A 16,232-nucleotide genomic window follows, 5' to 3' on the forward strand; every position below is an offset into this window, starting at 1 on the left:
GCTGCAAATTGGTGCGGCCAATTAGGAAAGCAGTATGGAGATTCCTTGGAAAGCTGGGAATGGAACCACCATTTGACCCACCTATTGCCCTTCTTGGACTATTCCCTAAAGACCTTAAAAGGCATAGTAGAGGATAAGAAAAGCAGCAGAATACAACATACACTAGTATGGCAGTAGGTAAAAAAGTGGATGTGTAACCGATGTGAATCTGCAATATGTATATAGGGTAAAAATGGGAGTTCATAATCCACTTGAATCAAATGTATGAAATATGATATGTAAAGAGCTTTGTAAATTTTTGAACAACTAATAATAAAAAAATAAAATAAAATAAATAAAACAATGTTGAAAATTAAAAAAAAAAAGGAAGTTGGGGCCTAATCCCTCATGATGAAGATTAGGGCCTACTTTTTCTTCTGTTAGATGCAGTCTCTGGTTTAATTCCTAGATCTTTGATCCACTGAGTTGAGTATTGTGCATGGTGAGAGATGGGGGTTTAATTTCATTTTGTTGCATATGGAATTCCAGTTTTCCCAGCATCATTTGTTAAAGGTGCTATCATCTCTCCAGTGCATGTTTTTGGCACCTTTGTATAATATCAGATAATTGTAATGTTGTGGTTAGTGTCTGTGTCCTCTATTCTATACCATTGATCTACCAGTCTGTTTTGGCGCTAAAACCATGCTGTTTTTGTTACTATTTCTCTGTGGTATACTTTAAGATCTGGTATGTGATGCCACCTGCTTCACTCTTCCTGCTCTGGATTGCTTTAGTTATTCTGGGTCTCTTATTTTTTCCAGATGAATTTCATGATTGATTTTTCTATTTCTATGAGGAATGTCATTGGGATTTTGACAGGAATTGCACTGTATCTATATAGTGCTTTTGGTAGTAAGGTCATTTTGATAACATTAATTCTGCCTATCCAAGAGCAAGTTAGATCTTTCCATCCTCTAAGGTCTTCTTTGATTTCTTTCTTTAGAGTTCTGTGGTTTTCATTGTATAGATCTTTCACCTCTTTTGTTAAGTTGATTCCCAAGTATATTTTTTTTGAGGTTATTGTGAATGGGGTGGTTTTCCTCATTTCCTTCTCAGAGGATTTTTCACTGATATACAGAAATACCTTTGATTTATGGATGTTGATTTTATATCCTGCAACTTTGCTGAATTCATTTACTAGTTCTAGTAGTTTTCTGGTGGAGCTTTTTGAGTATTCTAGGTATAGAATCAAATCATCAGCAAATAGTGCTAATTTAAGTTCTTCTTTTCCTATACATACCCCTTTAATTTCATTTATCTAACTGCTCTGGCTAGTGTTTCAAGAACTATGTTGAATAGAAGTGGTGAAAGAGGGCATCCCTGTCTTGTACCAGTTTTTAGAGGGAATGCTTTTAATTTTCCTCCATTTAGAATAATGTTGGTCTGAGGCTTAGAGTAGATAGCCTTTATGATGTTGGGATATGTTCATGTTATCCTTAGTTATTCTAGTGTTTTGAACATGAAAGGATACTGTATTTTGTCAAATGCTTTTCCTGCATCTATTGAGATGATCATATGATTCTTATCTTTAAGTCTACTGATGTGAGGAATTACATTTATTGATTTCTGTATGTTGAACCAACCTTGCATCCTTGAGATGAATCCCACTTGATCATGGTGCACAATCTTTTTGATATGTTTTTGTATTCTATTTGCCAGAATTTTGCTGAGAATTTTTGTTCATTAGAGATATTGGTCTGAAGTTTTCTTTCTTTGAAGTGTCTTTGTCTGGTTTTAGAATCAGGGTGATATTGGCCTCTTAGAGTTTGGAAGTGCTCCCTCTTTTTATATTTCCTGAAATAAATTGTTATTTATTAGTATTAGTTTTTCTTTAAAGATCTTGTAGAACTCAGCTGTGTATCTTTCTGCTGCTGGGTTTTTCTTGGTTATTAATCTTTTGATGGCTTTGTCTATTTCCTCACTTGTTATTGGTCTGTTGTGTGTATCTTCCTGACTCAATCTGGGCAGATCATATTACTTAAAAAATTTGTTGGTGCCTTCAATGTCTTCTATTTTATTGGAGTATAAGGTTTTAAAATAATTTCTAATTTTCCTCTGTATTTCTGTTGTGTCTGTTATGATATTGCCATTTTCATCACATATGCTGGTAATTTGAATTCTCTCTCTCTCTCCCCTACTCTTCATTAGCATGGCTAAGGATATGTCAATTTTATTTATTTTTTCAAAGAACCAACATTTTGTTTTGTCAATTTTTTCAATTGTTTTTTTATTTTGATTTTATTGATTTCAGCTCTAATTTTAATTATTTGTGCCTTGTACTGCATTTGCTGCTGATTTGTTCTTCTTTTTCTAGGGCTTTGAGATGTAGTGTGAGGTCATGTATTTGTTGACTTTTTCTTCTTTTAAGGAATGAACTCCATGCAATGAATTTTCCTCTTAGTACTGCTTTTATAGTGTCCCAGAGATTTTGATATGTTGTGTCTGTGTTCTCATTTACCTCTAAGAATTTTTTAATCTCCTCCTTGATGTCTTCTGTAACCCATTGTTCATTTAGTAGCATATGGTTCAGTCTCCATGTAATGCAGGAATTTTTATTTTTTATTTTGTTGTTGATTTCCAGTTTCATTTCATTATGATCTAAAAAAATGCATGGTAGCATCTCTACTTTTTGTTTTTGCTAAGAGTTGCTTTGTGGCATATTATATGGTCCATTTTAGAGAAGGATCCATGTGCTGCTGAGAAGAAAGTGATGCAGGTCGAAACATTCTATATATGTCAGTTAAGTCTAAGTTATTGATTGTATTATTGAGTTCTATAGTTTCTTATTCAACTTTTGTTTTGAAGATCTCCAGTGGTGAGAAAGGTGTGTTAAAGTTCCCCAAGATTATTGTGTTGTGGTCAATTTGACTCTTGAACTTGAATAGAATTTGTTGGATGAACATAGCTGTACCATTGTTTGGGGCATATATATTTATGATTGTTCTGTCTTGTTGGTGTATGGTTCCCTTGAGCAGTATGTAATGTCCATATTTATCCCTTTGACTATTATTGGCTTTCAGACTATTTTATTTGATACGAGGATAGAAACCTCTGCTTGTTTCTGCAGTTTATGTGAGTGGTATAATTTTTCCCAACCTTTCACCTTCAGTCTGTGGTTGTCTTTTTCTATGAGTCTCTTGGAGGCAGCATATTGGTTTTTGTTTTGATCCAATCTGCTAATCTATATCTTTTGATTGGTGAGTTTAGGCCATTAACATTCAGGGTTATTATTGAGACATGATTTGTATTCCCAGCCATTTTTTGTTTACTTTTGATATTTAATGTGACTTGGTTTCTCCTCTGATTAGATTTTTCTTTAGTGTAAATCCTCCCTCTGCTGATTTTTTATCATTGTTTTCCATTTCCTCTTTGTGGAATATTTTGCTGAGAATGTTCTGTAGTGTAGGCTTTCTAGTTGTAAATTTTTTTAACTTTTGTTTACCATAAAAAGTTTTTATTTCATCATCAAAACAAAAGCTTAATTTTGCTGGAAATAAGATTCTTGGTTGGCATCCATTTTCTTTTAGTGATTAGTATATGTCATTTCACGATATCCTGGCTTTGAGGGTCTGGGTTTTTTTTTTTTTTGAGGGTCTGCTCCTTCTTCCAAGTGATCTAGTCTGGTGGTGCTTCTTTCTATTGAGTTTTTTATTGGATTTATTGTTTCCTTAATTTCAAAGATTTCTGACTGTTTTTTTTCCATCTTTCATCTAAGCATATGGACTGCAGTGTCATTGGCTGCAAGACACTAATAAAATCCTGGATTGAGGAGATCATCATGAGCTATATTCATAGAATTAGATGACGTCTATATATAAATAATTATTCATAAATTGAATAGAAATATTTACTAGGTGAAGATGAAATATAGAAGTTAGAGGTGTAAATTAGATTAGAAGTTCATTTTAAACTACAAGAAAGTAAATAAGCATTATATAACTTAAGACAAACTGACAGTGATAGGAATGAAACAATTCAAAGGAAAAATATAGAAGAAAGATAACCAAATGGTGGTATTGCACTATTTGAAAAAATAAGCATTGAGCTTAGAAACACATGGATATTGGCAAACTCCAGGCCTCAGCCTCATACTTTGCATGCAATTGAGTTTGTGTAGTAAGTGCCCAAAGCAAGCTATTAACTTGCAATTCACCATAGCATATTTTTAAAAAAGTGTATCCTGACAGTACACTCAATTATGTCTAGAATATGCACAGAAAAGTTTTGATAAAAATGTATTTTATATAAGCAAAGCAGGAGTTGAGAAGAACTTTGAGACTAGCTTTACTAATACATTCATGCTTTTCATCATGTGGCTGAAACTTCCTAATCTCAGGACCCAGTCAACACTAACTGAATGTCTTTTTTTTCACACAGCCATGGACACAAGCGAGCAGACCCCTGATGAGCCTCTCCTCAGAAGCAAAAGGAGGCAAGATCTTCCAGAGATGCTCAGAGAAGTGGGACTGGAAGTTGAGTACTGGTTGATCAAGCTGAAGGAAGTCCTGGGTGTGACCTGTGCCCAGTCATTAAGTTATTTAAAAGAAAAAGACCTCCAGAAGCTGAAATATGAGGTAAAATATCCATGGGAGAAAAGGGCCCTGGAGAAGCTGCTTGACCTGTCCCACTCAAATAGTCTTGCAGAGTTACAGGAGTCACCAGTGGAGAGAAAAAAGGAGAAGCAGGCAGAACAAGCAGTGAAAGAGATAAGGAACATGCTGTCAGAAAGGAGACAGAGACAGGAAGAGGCAGTGAAGAGAAAGGAAGCAGAGCTGAGGCAAACCCTGGAGATCCCTGAAGAGAACAGGCTGAAGCCTCCAAAGCCCCTAAGGGAAGTCATGGAAATCATGAAGAAAGAACTCAGTCCTATGGAGCAGATGCCATCCAATAGGCCAAACCTCCCAGATAGAGATCTGGTAAGATGGGCATCTGGAGGGCTGGCCCTTCAGGGAATATACAAAACCTGCCACCACATGGACCTGATACAGAGGAGAGAGGAGCTACTCAGTGTCCCCAAGGAGTTCTCACTCCTTGGCCCTCAGCAGGGCACATTGATGAAATCTGAAGAATTTACATCTTCTCAAGCAGAAGTCATGTTCACCCAGTCTATGGAGAATTTAGGCTTCAGTTTAACTACTTCAGCCAAGGGTGGAGGTTGGGGATTTAGTTTAGAAACTGAACTGGATAAAAGCAAACATTCAGAATCCAAGCAAACCCACCTAACAAATTCTGAGTGCTCTTATTTCTGCTCAACCAAGTTCAGATACACTCCCATGGCATCCTGCCACTTCCCCATTGATCAGCTCCAGTTGTCCAATGCTGCTCTGCAGGAATTGAAATGCCTTGAAGACCTTCTGGATCAGACTACAGACCCTCAGGAATCCCAGGTGCTGAAACACTGGAGTGAAAGATTCTTCCACAGGTTTGGCTCTCATGCTAACCAAGGCCCTCTGCACCTGGGAGGAATCTACTGGTGGAAGGCTGTCTCAAAGGGGTTCCAAAATTATCACCTAGTTGATATAAAGCAGCAGGCAATAGAGGCCCTGGATTTTTACATAAGTGGTGGCTACCATGGTTTTGGAATGAATGTTGCTGCAGGTATGAATGTGTCAGACTCACATTCAAAAGCAGCTGTTCAGAACAAAACTTTTCAAAACCTCCAAACCAAATTCCAATTATCTGTATCCAAGACAGGTGGACCACCAGAAGCAGATGACCTTGCTCAATGGAAAGCTGGCCTTGTTGCCAGCAATCAAACCTGGTGTGTCATTGACCGGGGATTCCAGCTGGTGCCTATTTGGGACATTATCCTCTCCAGCCACAGAAGTGATTTTAAAGATCCATGTAAGGTAGCTAAGTGTCTGAAAGACAACTACACTGCTCTGACTGGCCTTGCTTCCCAGATCCAAGAGGGAGAGGAGATACTGAGTGTTAGGCAAGAGGTTAGAGTTTTCCTAGATGCTGTGAAGTCCTGGGAAGTCTCTGAACCTGAAGAAGAGCTTCAAAAGCTGATAAATTTCATGCAAACACTGAGTCAAAAAACAAAAGGAAATGACACTTGGGTTAACCTATGCCTCACAGATAAGGATCTGCAGACTTTTCTAGTCAATACCATCAATTTTTGCAAAATGTCTACCAATTGTAAAACAAATTATATTAAAATTCAGTTGTGCAGCCTTCTAGATCCTCACATCTACAAAGTGGAAAATTTTCCTCAGACTCACTCCATTATGCACTGGATCAAACAGTCAGATTCAGAGCAAGAGCAAGTCCACATCTCTGATTTTTCTGAATTCATTAAAAACTTAACAAAAACACAGGAAGAATTCTTGGAAGTGAAGGTCCAAGAAAAAGTAGAAGAAGCTCAAAGAAAGGCCACATATGAGGTCTGCTTGTCTCTCAACAGCTTCTTGAGCCACTTGCAAGCAACAGAGCAGCCAGACACACAGCTCTTGCTACTTTCCATCGCAGCTGGTGCGGGATATCAGGTGGGAAGCAATATTTTTAAGCCTCTCCTGGGGCCTGGTGAGTTAAACTTCCTACTGGATGAAATGCAAACTGCCTTTAATGAATACCAGAAGCTCAAAAGTATTTCCAGCTATAGGGCCCATGCATTCCTGGTGCTCACAGGTCTGACAGCCACAGCTGAATTAAGAGCTCTATCTACAGAAGAGAAGACAAAACGCATGGAATTTATAATAAAACACATGGGACAATTATTTTCTAAAGAAGTTGTACATGTCCTCACTAAATTTGAGGAAGATCATGATTGGGAAAACCTAGAAAGAAACTTGAGATTACTCATTGATGGAGATTATGAAGCCACCATCTCTTCTTTGAAAAGGGATGAAGTTGAAAGAGAGTTATTAAGTCTTTTCCATGAAAAGAAATGGCCCTGTGAACCAGATATTAATGAAAATAACACAAGTGAAGTAATAGAAAATGAAGCCTTCCTAAACTTACTCCAGCGTCTAGGCCTACAACATTACTACCCTAAAAAAATGAGTAAAGCTAAATTTCATCTGATCTACAAGACTTCTCTTTACAACACCCAGCCCAATTCTGAAAAGGAACTTCCCTTTTATTTCCTTCAGAAGCTAATGTTGCTGGATTATGGACTGAGATACCTTGTCTTTAAAGACTATGGAAATAGAGAATCTAAGGTTTCTCCAAGTGCCTCCAATCAGGAATATGAGGGTTTTGATCCATATGAAGACTTTGTTGAAGTTAGTGATACTCTCACTGATCCTTTGACTACTGAGTCAAGGCCCCACATTCACCCCATGGATATCCAGATGACCATTTTTCACTGTGCAGATGATTTTGCCAGACAATATATTTTGACCAAACTTTCTACTTGTCAATTTGCCCTGCCTCTCCTGGTGCCAAACCCTTGCACTTCTCAAATCGAATTTTCTCTCTGGTCTCTCAGAAAAGTTAGGAGAAGTTGGCAGCAAGAAAAGAAATCACCACATGGGAAGAACAGTCGTAAGTGTCAGCAGATGTGTTGTGTATCCACCCCCATTGTGTCTTTCATTAGGGTGGGCAATGGCCTGTCTGCTTCCAAATCTCAGATCATGAACTGTCTTCTCAGTGAACGTAAACATAATGTCTTTTTTAACCGACACTGCAGAGAAAGCAGCAAGGACTGCCTCTTGATGGGAGGTGTGGTAGAAATCTGCTGGTTTTGGCCTGGAGGGGAAGTGGAGGACAGGTTTGACAACTGTGTGACCTTCATGAATCTTCATGGAGATGCAAAGGAACATAAAAGGCAGCTCACTTTTCTGAAGGAGGTCTCTTCTCTCATTGTGGTCCTCATGTCAGCTTCTGATGACAACAAACAAAACCAAAAAATTGTTCGTGACCTATGTCAGTCATCAAGATCATTGATCTGCTTGCTAGATGACAAAGAAAAATCCAAACCTAGTAGTTCTGGTACAAGAGTGAAAATAGGCCTGAGGAACAGAAATGAGGCAGAATTGACAAAGGAGCTCACAACTACCATCAGACGTTTGCTAGAGCTCTCTGACACAGCTCTCAGCCTAGAGGACTGTTCTCAAATTGCTCGCCAGCAAGGATTTCTTATTGATGAAGACCAGAGAGATTGTAAGGAGGGCAAAGAAAAGGCACAGATTATAATGGCTCTTTTAAGAGAAACAGAGTTGTCTGACGTGAAGGAAACCTTCCTACCACTTCAGGGACAACTGTGGCAACTTTGGTGTAGAAAGGACAAAGAACTTTACCATCTGAGAGAGAAGGGAAATCGAAGCATTGAACAACACAAGAGTGAGCTTGAGTCAGAAAAACAAATAATTCGGCAACAACAGGTGCAAAGAGCTTTTCCTCTCAATGATGTAATGTTCTCTGTGCTTAAAATTCTCCACAGCTATTCAGAAACTCACACCACACTCTACTTCTTGCAATGGATGAGTGTGTTTTTAGATAAGTTGACTGAAGAGCATTTGGAGAACCTACATGAAAAAGTAATTCATTTATGGTCAATTGTGAAAACAGAAAAGCAAAGCTCCCAAAGCATGAACTCTTTGGAACTCTGCCAAAAGAAGATTAGTGACTATACCTTAGGAATTGAGCAATTTCTCAGAGAAGTTGGTCAGATCTATGAAGCTCTGGAAGAAACTTCCTCCACAAATGATATAGTTTTTCTCTTCCTTCCCCAAATTGCTGCAGACCTGATGATAGCTGGTGTCCCCATAGAGCTGATGGATGGAGATGCTTCTTATGTGCCCCTAAAGTGGGTGGCAGCTGTTTTTGACAAGCTCTCTGAGAAACTTGGAGACAAACGGCTCTTTGTTCTCTCTGTCCTTGGCCTGCAGAGCTCTGGGAAGTCCACCCTACTGAATGCTCTTTTTGGGCTGCAGTTCAGTGTAAGTGCAGGCAGGTGTACTAAAGGGGCCTACATGCAGCTCCTAAAGGTAGATGAGACATCCACAGAGGAACTTGGCTTTGACTTTGTGCTGGTTGTAGACACAGAAGGACTTCGGGCCCCAGAACTCAGCAACAAATCCCAGAACTGGGACAACGAGTTAGCCACCTTTGTCACTGGGCTTGCAAACTTGACTCTGATCAATATATTTGGGGAGAATCCATCAGAAATGCAAGATATCCTACAGATAGTAGTCCAAGCCTTTCTGAGGATGAAACAAGTGAAAATTTCCCCCAGGTGCATATTCATACATCAGAATGTAGGAGAAGTGACAGCTAAAGACCAAACTACAGAAGGACGAAGGCGGTTAGAGCAGAGGCTAGATGAAATGACAGCACTGGCTGCTAAACAAGAAGAATGCTCAGATGTCACTCACTTCAGTGATGTCATCAATTTTGATGTCAATACTCACGTGTACTACTTTGCTCACCTCTGGGATGGCAATCCCCCCATGGCCCCTCCCAATCCTCGTTATAGCCACAATGTTCAGGAACTGAAAAGTGCAATTCTTTTAACTGCCAAACAGGAATCCAGGGGAAGCATCATGAAGATATCAGATGTAAACTTCAGAGTTCAAGATTTGTGGAGAGCCCTGGTAAGTGAGAACTTTATTTTCAGTTTCAGAAACACCCGAGAGGTCATGGCCATGAGCAAACTGGAAACCATGTATAACCACTGGACCTGGGAGCTCCGGAGTCACATGTTGGACTTGCAGAACCAGCTTCACAATCAGATTCAGAATAGGAAAATTCTGACACTTACAACAAGCATGATTGAGTGTCCAGTTACAGAGAAATATGAAACCATCAAGCAAGTACTTGAAAAATATTTTACTGAAGACCCAGAGAGAGAGATACTTGTCCAATGGAAAGCCTATTTTGAAAATAAGCTACTAATTCTTAAAGATTCACTTATTTCAGACACCAAGAGAAAAGCCCATGAACTTATTAGTCTCAAAAAAAATCAAGAACAACTAGAACAGAAGAAGACTGTATATGAAAATGAGTTATTGAAGAAGAGCCAAAACTTGGCTTTAAGTGTAAAAGGTAAAATTTTGAGTGATGAAGAATTATATGAGAAATTCAGTCAACTTTGGGGAAAATGGGTTTGTGAAGTGTCCTCAAATATCCCTCAAGCCACAGAGCCTAAAATTGATGTGGATGCTGAACACATCCTTTTGGAACATTTCAGAAAAGAGAAAAACATAGTAGAAAAACTAAAGAGAAATATTGGAAAGAATTTTCAGCTAGATTTTGGAAAACATGTCAAGATGTGTAAGGAATATTTCTTTCTCACAAAGAGTTTAGAGGACTGTGATAAAGTGTCCATTGATATGACTACTGATCGTATTTTTTCAAGATTTAATGAATATATTGAAAGTATTATGAATCAACAACGTGATTATGATCAAAGTGACTTCCATCAAATCCTGAGAATAATAGAAGAGGAAGGGAAATCTGAACACACCAAGAATAGATATACATTTACAAGCGAATACAACATTGAATTATCTTCATATTTATTTCAAAAAGCAACAAAGGATTTTATGGAAAGGCATTGGGCATTTAGGAGAGCAAATGATCCTGTAAAATATCTAGAACAAAAGAAAGACGATTTTTTCATGAGTTTCAAGATCTCCTGCCAAGGTGCAACCTCCATCACATGTTTTGTTGATTTTCTGTGGCAAAAGCTCACTCCTGCGGTCTCTGCTACCATCCAGGGGAAAATGGTCCCTAGAATAGCTGGGGAGATAAGAGCCTCCTACCCTGCATTCAATGGAAACAGGTCTAACCTGGAGAAACACATTCTCATCTCTCTAGCAGAAGAAGAAAATTTTGAAAATTATTGGCAATACATTCACAATCCAAAATCATTTTGTAGGAGTTACATTGAGAACTATACCAAAAAGTACTGTTCAGACAACAGAGATAAAAAAATAAAGACTTTATTCAAAACAAGTCTTGAGGACATCAAGTATACCATCCTCTCTGCCATTCATGAAACCACAGCAGTAGCCAAAGACAGAAGCAGCACTGCATCTGGGTGGCTGGATTTGTTCTGTGATCACCTGGGGAACAACTTGATTTTCCCACGAAGAGACTTGATAAACATTGAGCACCAAGAGATAAAAGATATGGATTTTCTCAAAGAAGCCATGAGTGCAGGTTTGGATCCTGCAATGAAGAAAGTAGAACAGAACTTGTCAAGTGTGCCTATAGAAGAAATGGTTCCTGAAATTGAGAAAATCCTCTCTGAACATCTCTGTGGATGTTGGAAACAGTGTCCCTTATGTAATGCAATTTGTACAAACACAATTCCTGAACATGATGGAGACCACAGTGTTCCATTTCATCGTCCTCAGGCTGTCAGTGGAGGCAAGTGGTATAGAACAGACCACTTTGTCATTGATTGTTGTACTAGTTTAGTAGCAAGTGATTGTTTGCTTGTTTTGAGAGATGATTGTAAAATCCCATATAAGAACTATCGGCAGGCAGGAGGGGATTATGCCACATGGAGCATCACCCCAGATTCATCCACCCAGCCATATTGGAAATGGTTTGTCTGTCATTTCAGAACAAAATTGGAAGAAAAATATCAGCTAAAATTTATAAATAACGGTCAAATCCCCTATGAATGGAGCAAAATCACTAAGCAGGAAGTGCTTAATGACTTGAAAAAATAATCTTCAATGATCACATAAATACCTTAGCATCTGTACAAAGTCACAGTACCAAGCAACCTCAAAACATATCCTCCTTACAACTAGAGCTTTACATATTCCACTTTGAAAAGGAAATGCTTAAAAAGTGATTAAATATCAATTCAAGAATTTAAGAGTTCCTGGAAAAATACTTGATATCTCTCTGCCTCAATTCCATTTGGATTAGAAAGAAATTACTAAAATAGGAGCATATGACAAAATCCAAATATCTAGTTCCTACTCTGAAATATTGCTCTACATATTTTAAAATATGTAATACCTCAGAAAAAAATCATATTCATATGGAAAATTTTAAGTCATTTCATGATACTACAAATTTATCTACAGTAACTGAATGGCTGTTGAACTAATATACATGTCTTGACAAGCAACTACAAATAAACTTTCTCTATTTCACTGAATTTTTTCACTCATTCAATCCATGAAGAAAATTTACTCACCCTTAAACACAAAAGCATTCATGGAAATTTCATGATTCCCATGTATAGTATTTTATAGGGATATTTTATTCTAGCAGAGAACAAACCAGAAACTTGACAAAGATAAAGTCTTCATCAAGTCAGGAAACATTATCAGGCAAACATAGGAAAAGGAGTTAAATAACTGCTTCATTTAATCAACATTTTCTTCTTTCTGGTTTCTTGGAACTTTTTTGTCATGCTACAAAAAGTTGAGTTATTCACAAAGTTTAGATCTTCAAAGCTGGTGTTATCTGCCTGAGATTACCTCCTGAAACAAGTGTAATGATAACCATGTAAATAGGATCCTATCCATCAAGTGTGTGGACAGGGTCAAATTAGATAAAGCCATTAATGATTATAAATACATCCCCTAAAGAAAAAACATGAAAAAATATCTACTTTTTATAAAAATTTCATAATTATTCATTAATCTTACTTGGGTTTGCACATTTTAATAAAAATTTATATTTCATGTATAAATATATACTTCATGTATAAAATGCAGAGGAGTGCTTATCTACAATGAGACATATTTTTGCTTCCTTATACTTTTTGGGTGCTAGGAAAATCACCCTTCTACAAACCTATACCTTATACTCAGATTTCAAAGCTGATGATTTAAAAGAATGCTGAGGCAAGAAGAAAATGTCCTCATTTTAGACATAAAGATACCCTTGGTTTCCATTTACTGCTGCAGGCTCTACCTATCTATGGACAGTGAAAAGACACGACCAAAGCCATGGTAGTTAAACAACATACATCTTCAGAAATGGGAGATAGGAATGCTGACTCCATCACCTTTGTCCACCACATGAAAATATATTATCAGATTCAGATCTACTGACTAGAATCTCCATAAGTTTTCTGTTTGTTTTTGCTGTAGTACTGTGGATTAAACTCTGGCATTACACATGTCAGGAAGCACATTATTACTCAACTACAGCATTTTTTTTTTAAAATTTCAGAGATGCAGTTTCATTAAGATGCAACCTGTGAGCCTCCTGCCTCAGGCTCTCAGGTTGCTGGGATTAAAGGTATCAGAAGTCTTGAAAAAAATTGTGAAGGATATAGGTGTTCTTCAACAGAATAATTTTTTTCTGAAAAATAGTCTTGGTGACAGTTGAGAAGATCTCTTAATGAGATCAACCTGATATAGTGTTGGGAACAGAAGCTCTGCACAGCATGGTGCCTGTCACACTCATAACTGCAAGCTTTGAAAAGGCTTAATGTTCAATTGACATTAGCTGAATTCTTTTTATATTGAATGAATCAATATAGCCTTCAACTAATAAGTCTCATATATTACTTTTGATTTTAAAGCCAACAATATTTTGCAAGAGTAAAAAGGCCTCTAATAAATTCCTTGGGTATGTTAACAGTGTGATTCTTACATGAGATCCCAAGGCCAAACTAGAGAGATGACAAAAATATTGGGAAGAGGTAAATTAGAATAAAAGAAGATGACTATGTAGAGATGATGTTTTGTGTGATACAATTAGGGAAAATAATCAAGATGGTGTCAGAAATGGGAGATATAATAGTGTTAGTATTTTGGGTCTCATTAAGGAAGAGACCTCAAGAACAGTGGAGCAGGGGAGAGGAGTCACTGGGGATGAAAATATCAAGATGTAGAGCACTGGGTCTGATTGAAGGTCACAAAATTAGAGTTAAATAGGTGCAAGGTTAGTAGAGGTAGGATTCTCATGGGTAGCAGAATGAGCCTCAGTCACTGAGGTGAGGAGCAGAGAAAAAGGAATTGGGGGTCACCACATGAGCAGATTTCAGATGTTCCAGTCATTAAGGCAAAGGTGCCAAGTAGCGTGGTAAAGGAATCACAAGGCCAAAAGAGATGGAGCAAGGATGGTAATGGACCTAGAAGAGTATGGAAATTCATGACAGGATGTAAGTTATTCACTTATATGTGGACTCCAAAAATGAGAACTCATAGAAATAGAGAGTAGAACGCAGGTTACCAGAGACTGAGGACAGGGTGGGGGATTGCCAAGGCCAATGTCTCGGCTTGGCACCAGAATCACGAGGCACTCACAGCTTTGTAGGTTCAAACAGCAATTCTTTATTCCAGCTCTCACACCACCTCCACACAGGTCCAGGGGCAAACGCGTTCTCCTGTCTCCCGCACAATTCACCTACTACACGAGGCTATCTCCAAATCCCATTTTAATCTCACGAGAACTCAACAGGAACAAGCAACAGGAACACCCTAATCCCAGCAATAATCTTCAACTTCCAACTTCCCTAAAACCCATTATCTTAAACTGGCAACGCCTTAAACTCAAGGAGCCGGTTACTTCCTCAAACCTGATCAGCTCTAAACCTGGATCTGCCTAGGTCCTTGAGCAAGGTCACCTCATTAAAGCATGCATGCAATGTCCCATCAAATGTCCTCTAAGCAGCATGGGGTACGGTGGCAAGGAAATTTCGATGCGTCATTCCTACTTGGTAATGGCCCTCAGCATCTCCCCCCTTCTGATTAATTAAACAACAAGCAATGTGGCTTAGGACCGTGCCTGGTAGGTTGCCCAATTCAACATATGGTTCTTACCCGTCATCGGATGAACTGACCTCTAGGCGTCAGTCCCCTGTCTTAGGTTGAATCCACTGCAATCAGATCAACCCGTCGCTGACTACCGGTCCAGCATTCAGCCATGCTTGTGGATAGGCCTAAGCACCAGTGGGGGGGTGAGGTTCTTGCCTCACCTCTGTTGGCCCCCAAATTTAACCTTGGTGCCAGTGGGGGGATGAGGTTCTTGCCTCACCTCTGTTGGCCCCCAAATTTTAGACCATCACTAGTAGAAGGGAGGAAGATACAGAAATGCCACAACACCAAGCCAATTGACGGCTCCTTTGGAAAAATTGCATCACTGGTGACACCATCAGCAAAGATGTCAGCATTACCACAATTAACATGGGGTGCGCTGGCAAGGAAATTGCATCACTGGTGACACCATCAGCAAAAATATGCCAGCAGTACCACAATTTGCTGCACCAGACGATAGTTCACAATGCATGCAACTGATATATAGTCCAGGCAAGTTCTGCAGGCAGTTCAAATCGGAGGAGTCTATCAATATGTCCATTTCCTCCCAAAGTAAATCAAGTCCTTGATTGAGCATTACTTGTTGAATTATATTCATTGATGCATCAGTTTATACAGTTTACTGTGGTAGCTATCATAGAAGCTGTAGTTTGGTTTTCTTAGTCTTCACCGGCACTGGGATGGAGATGGGAATTCTGGCAATGATGTTAAAGAGACATTATCCTGAACAGAATTATTAAATATGATGAAAAGGAAAAGTGAAAGTAAACAAACAGATCTGTTAATCACCTTTAAAAACAAGAGTAAGCAAACAGATCTGTTAATCACCTTTGAAAGCAATCATTAACAGCTGTTTACCTAATTAGATTAAACCACTAAAATCACGTGAATAAAAAAAAAATTCGGATCCATTTTTTCATGAGCGCTCCTCATATAAAAATATGGACATACACACATACTGACATGCACACAAAACAGTGCAGACATAACATATAACACATAAGACAATAATAACGGCCTTGTAGCTTTACCTAGGTAAAATCTCCATTGCAATGTTTAAAAACTCCACAGTCAAAAATAAAAATAAAACACAGTCAAAAACAAAACTGATCAGAAAAACATTAACCTAGGTTTGTATGAGCTCAAAAATAAAATAGAACTTTATGATGTGGGAAAAATGCAATAATAAAATAGATATTGAAAAAAGCACCGTGGTAAATCACTGTCGCAGATGTAAGAATAGCCAAGCTGGAGCTCTGGATATCAGCTGTTATGGATTTCAGTCAAATCATCTTCTTTTTCTGTAGAAATTGTTTTGGTTAACCTCTCTGGAATCCAAATCGGCTGCTGTTCTCCCTGTGGGAACACACAAACGGAACCCCGACTCCAGACAATAACTGGGTCGGGACCTTTCCATTGTCCTGTTAGAATATCTTTCCAAAGTACCTTAGGCTTATGTACATTTTTCGGATACATATGTCTTTCCGCAGCACTAAGTCCTGATGAATC

At 38.3% G+C, this 16,232-nt stretch overlaps 1 protein-coding gene across 1 annotated transcript; it reads left to right on the forward strand.

Annotated features, from left to right (window-relative positions):
- Window positions 1-4,418: 4,418 nt before the first annotated feature.
- Window positions 4,419-12,106, forward strand: LOC101959609 (interferon-induced very large GTPase 1). Its single transcript, XM_005342823.5, has one exon. The coding sequence runs from the start codon at window positions 4,419-4,421 to the stop codon at window positions 11,664-11,666; it is 7,248 nt and encodes a 2,415-aa protein (XP_005342880.3). The 3' UTR covers window positions 11,667-12,106.
- Window positions 12,107-16,232: the final 4,126 nt, after the last annotated feature.

This window comes from Ictidomys tridecemlineatus, chromosome 4 (genome assembly GCF_052094955.1).
Source record: "Ictidomys tridecemlineatus isolate mIctTri1 chromosome 4, mIctTri1.hap1, whole genome shotgun sequence".
Classification (NCBI taxonomy): Eukaryota; Metazoa; Chordata; class Mammalia; order Rodentia; family Sciuridae; genus Ictidomys; species Ictidomys tridecemlineatus.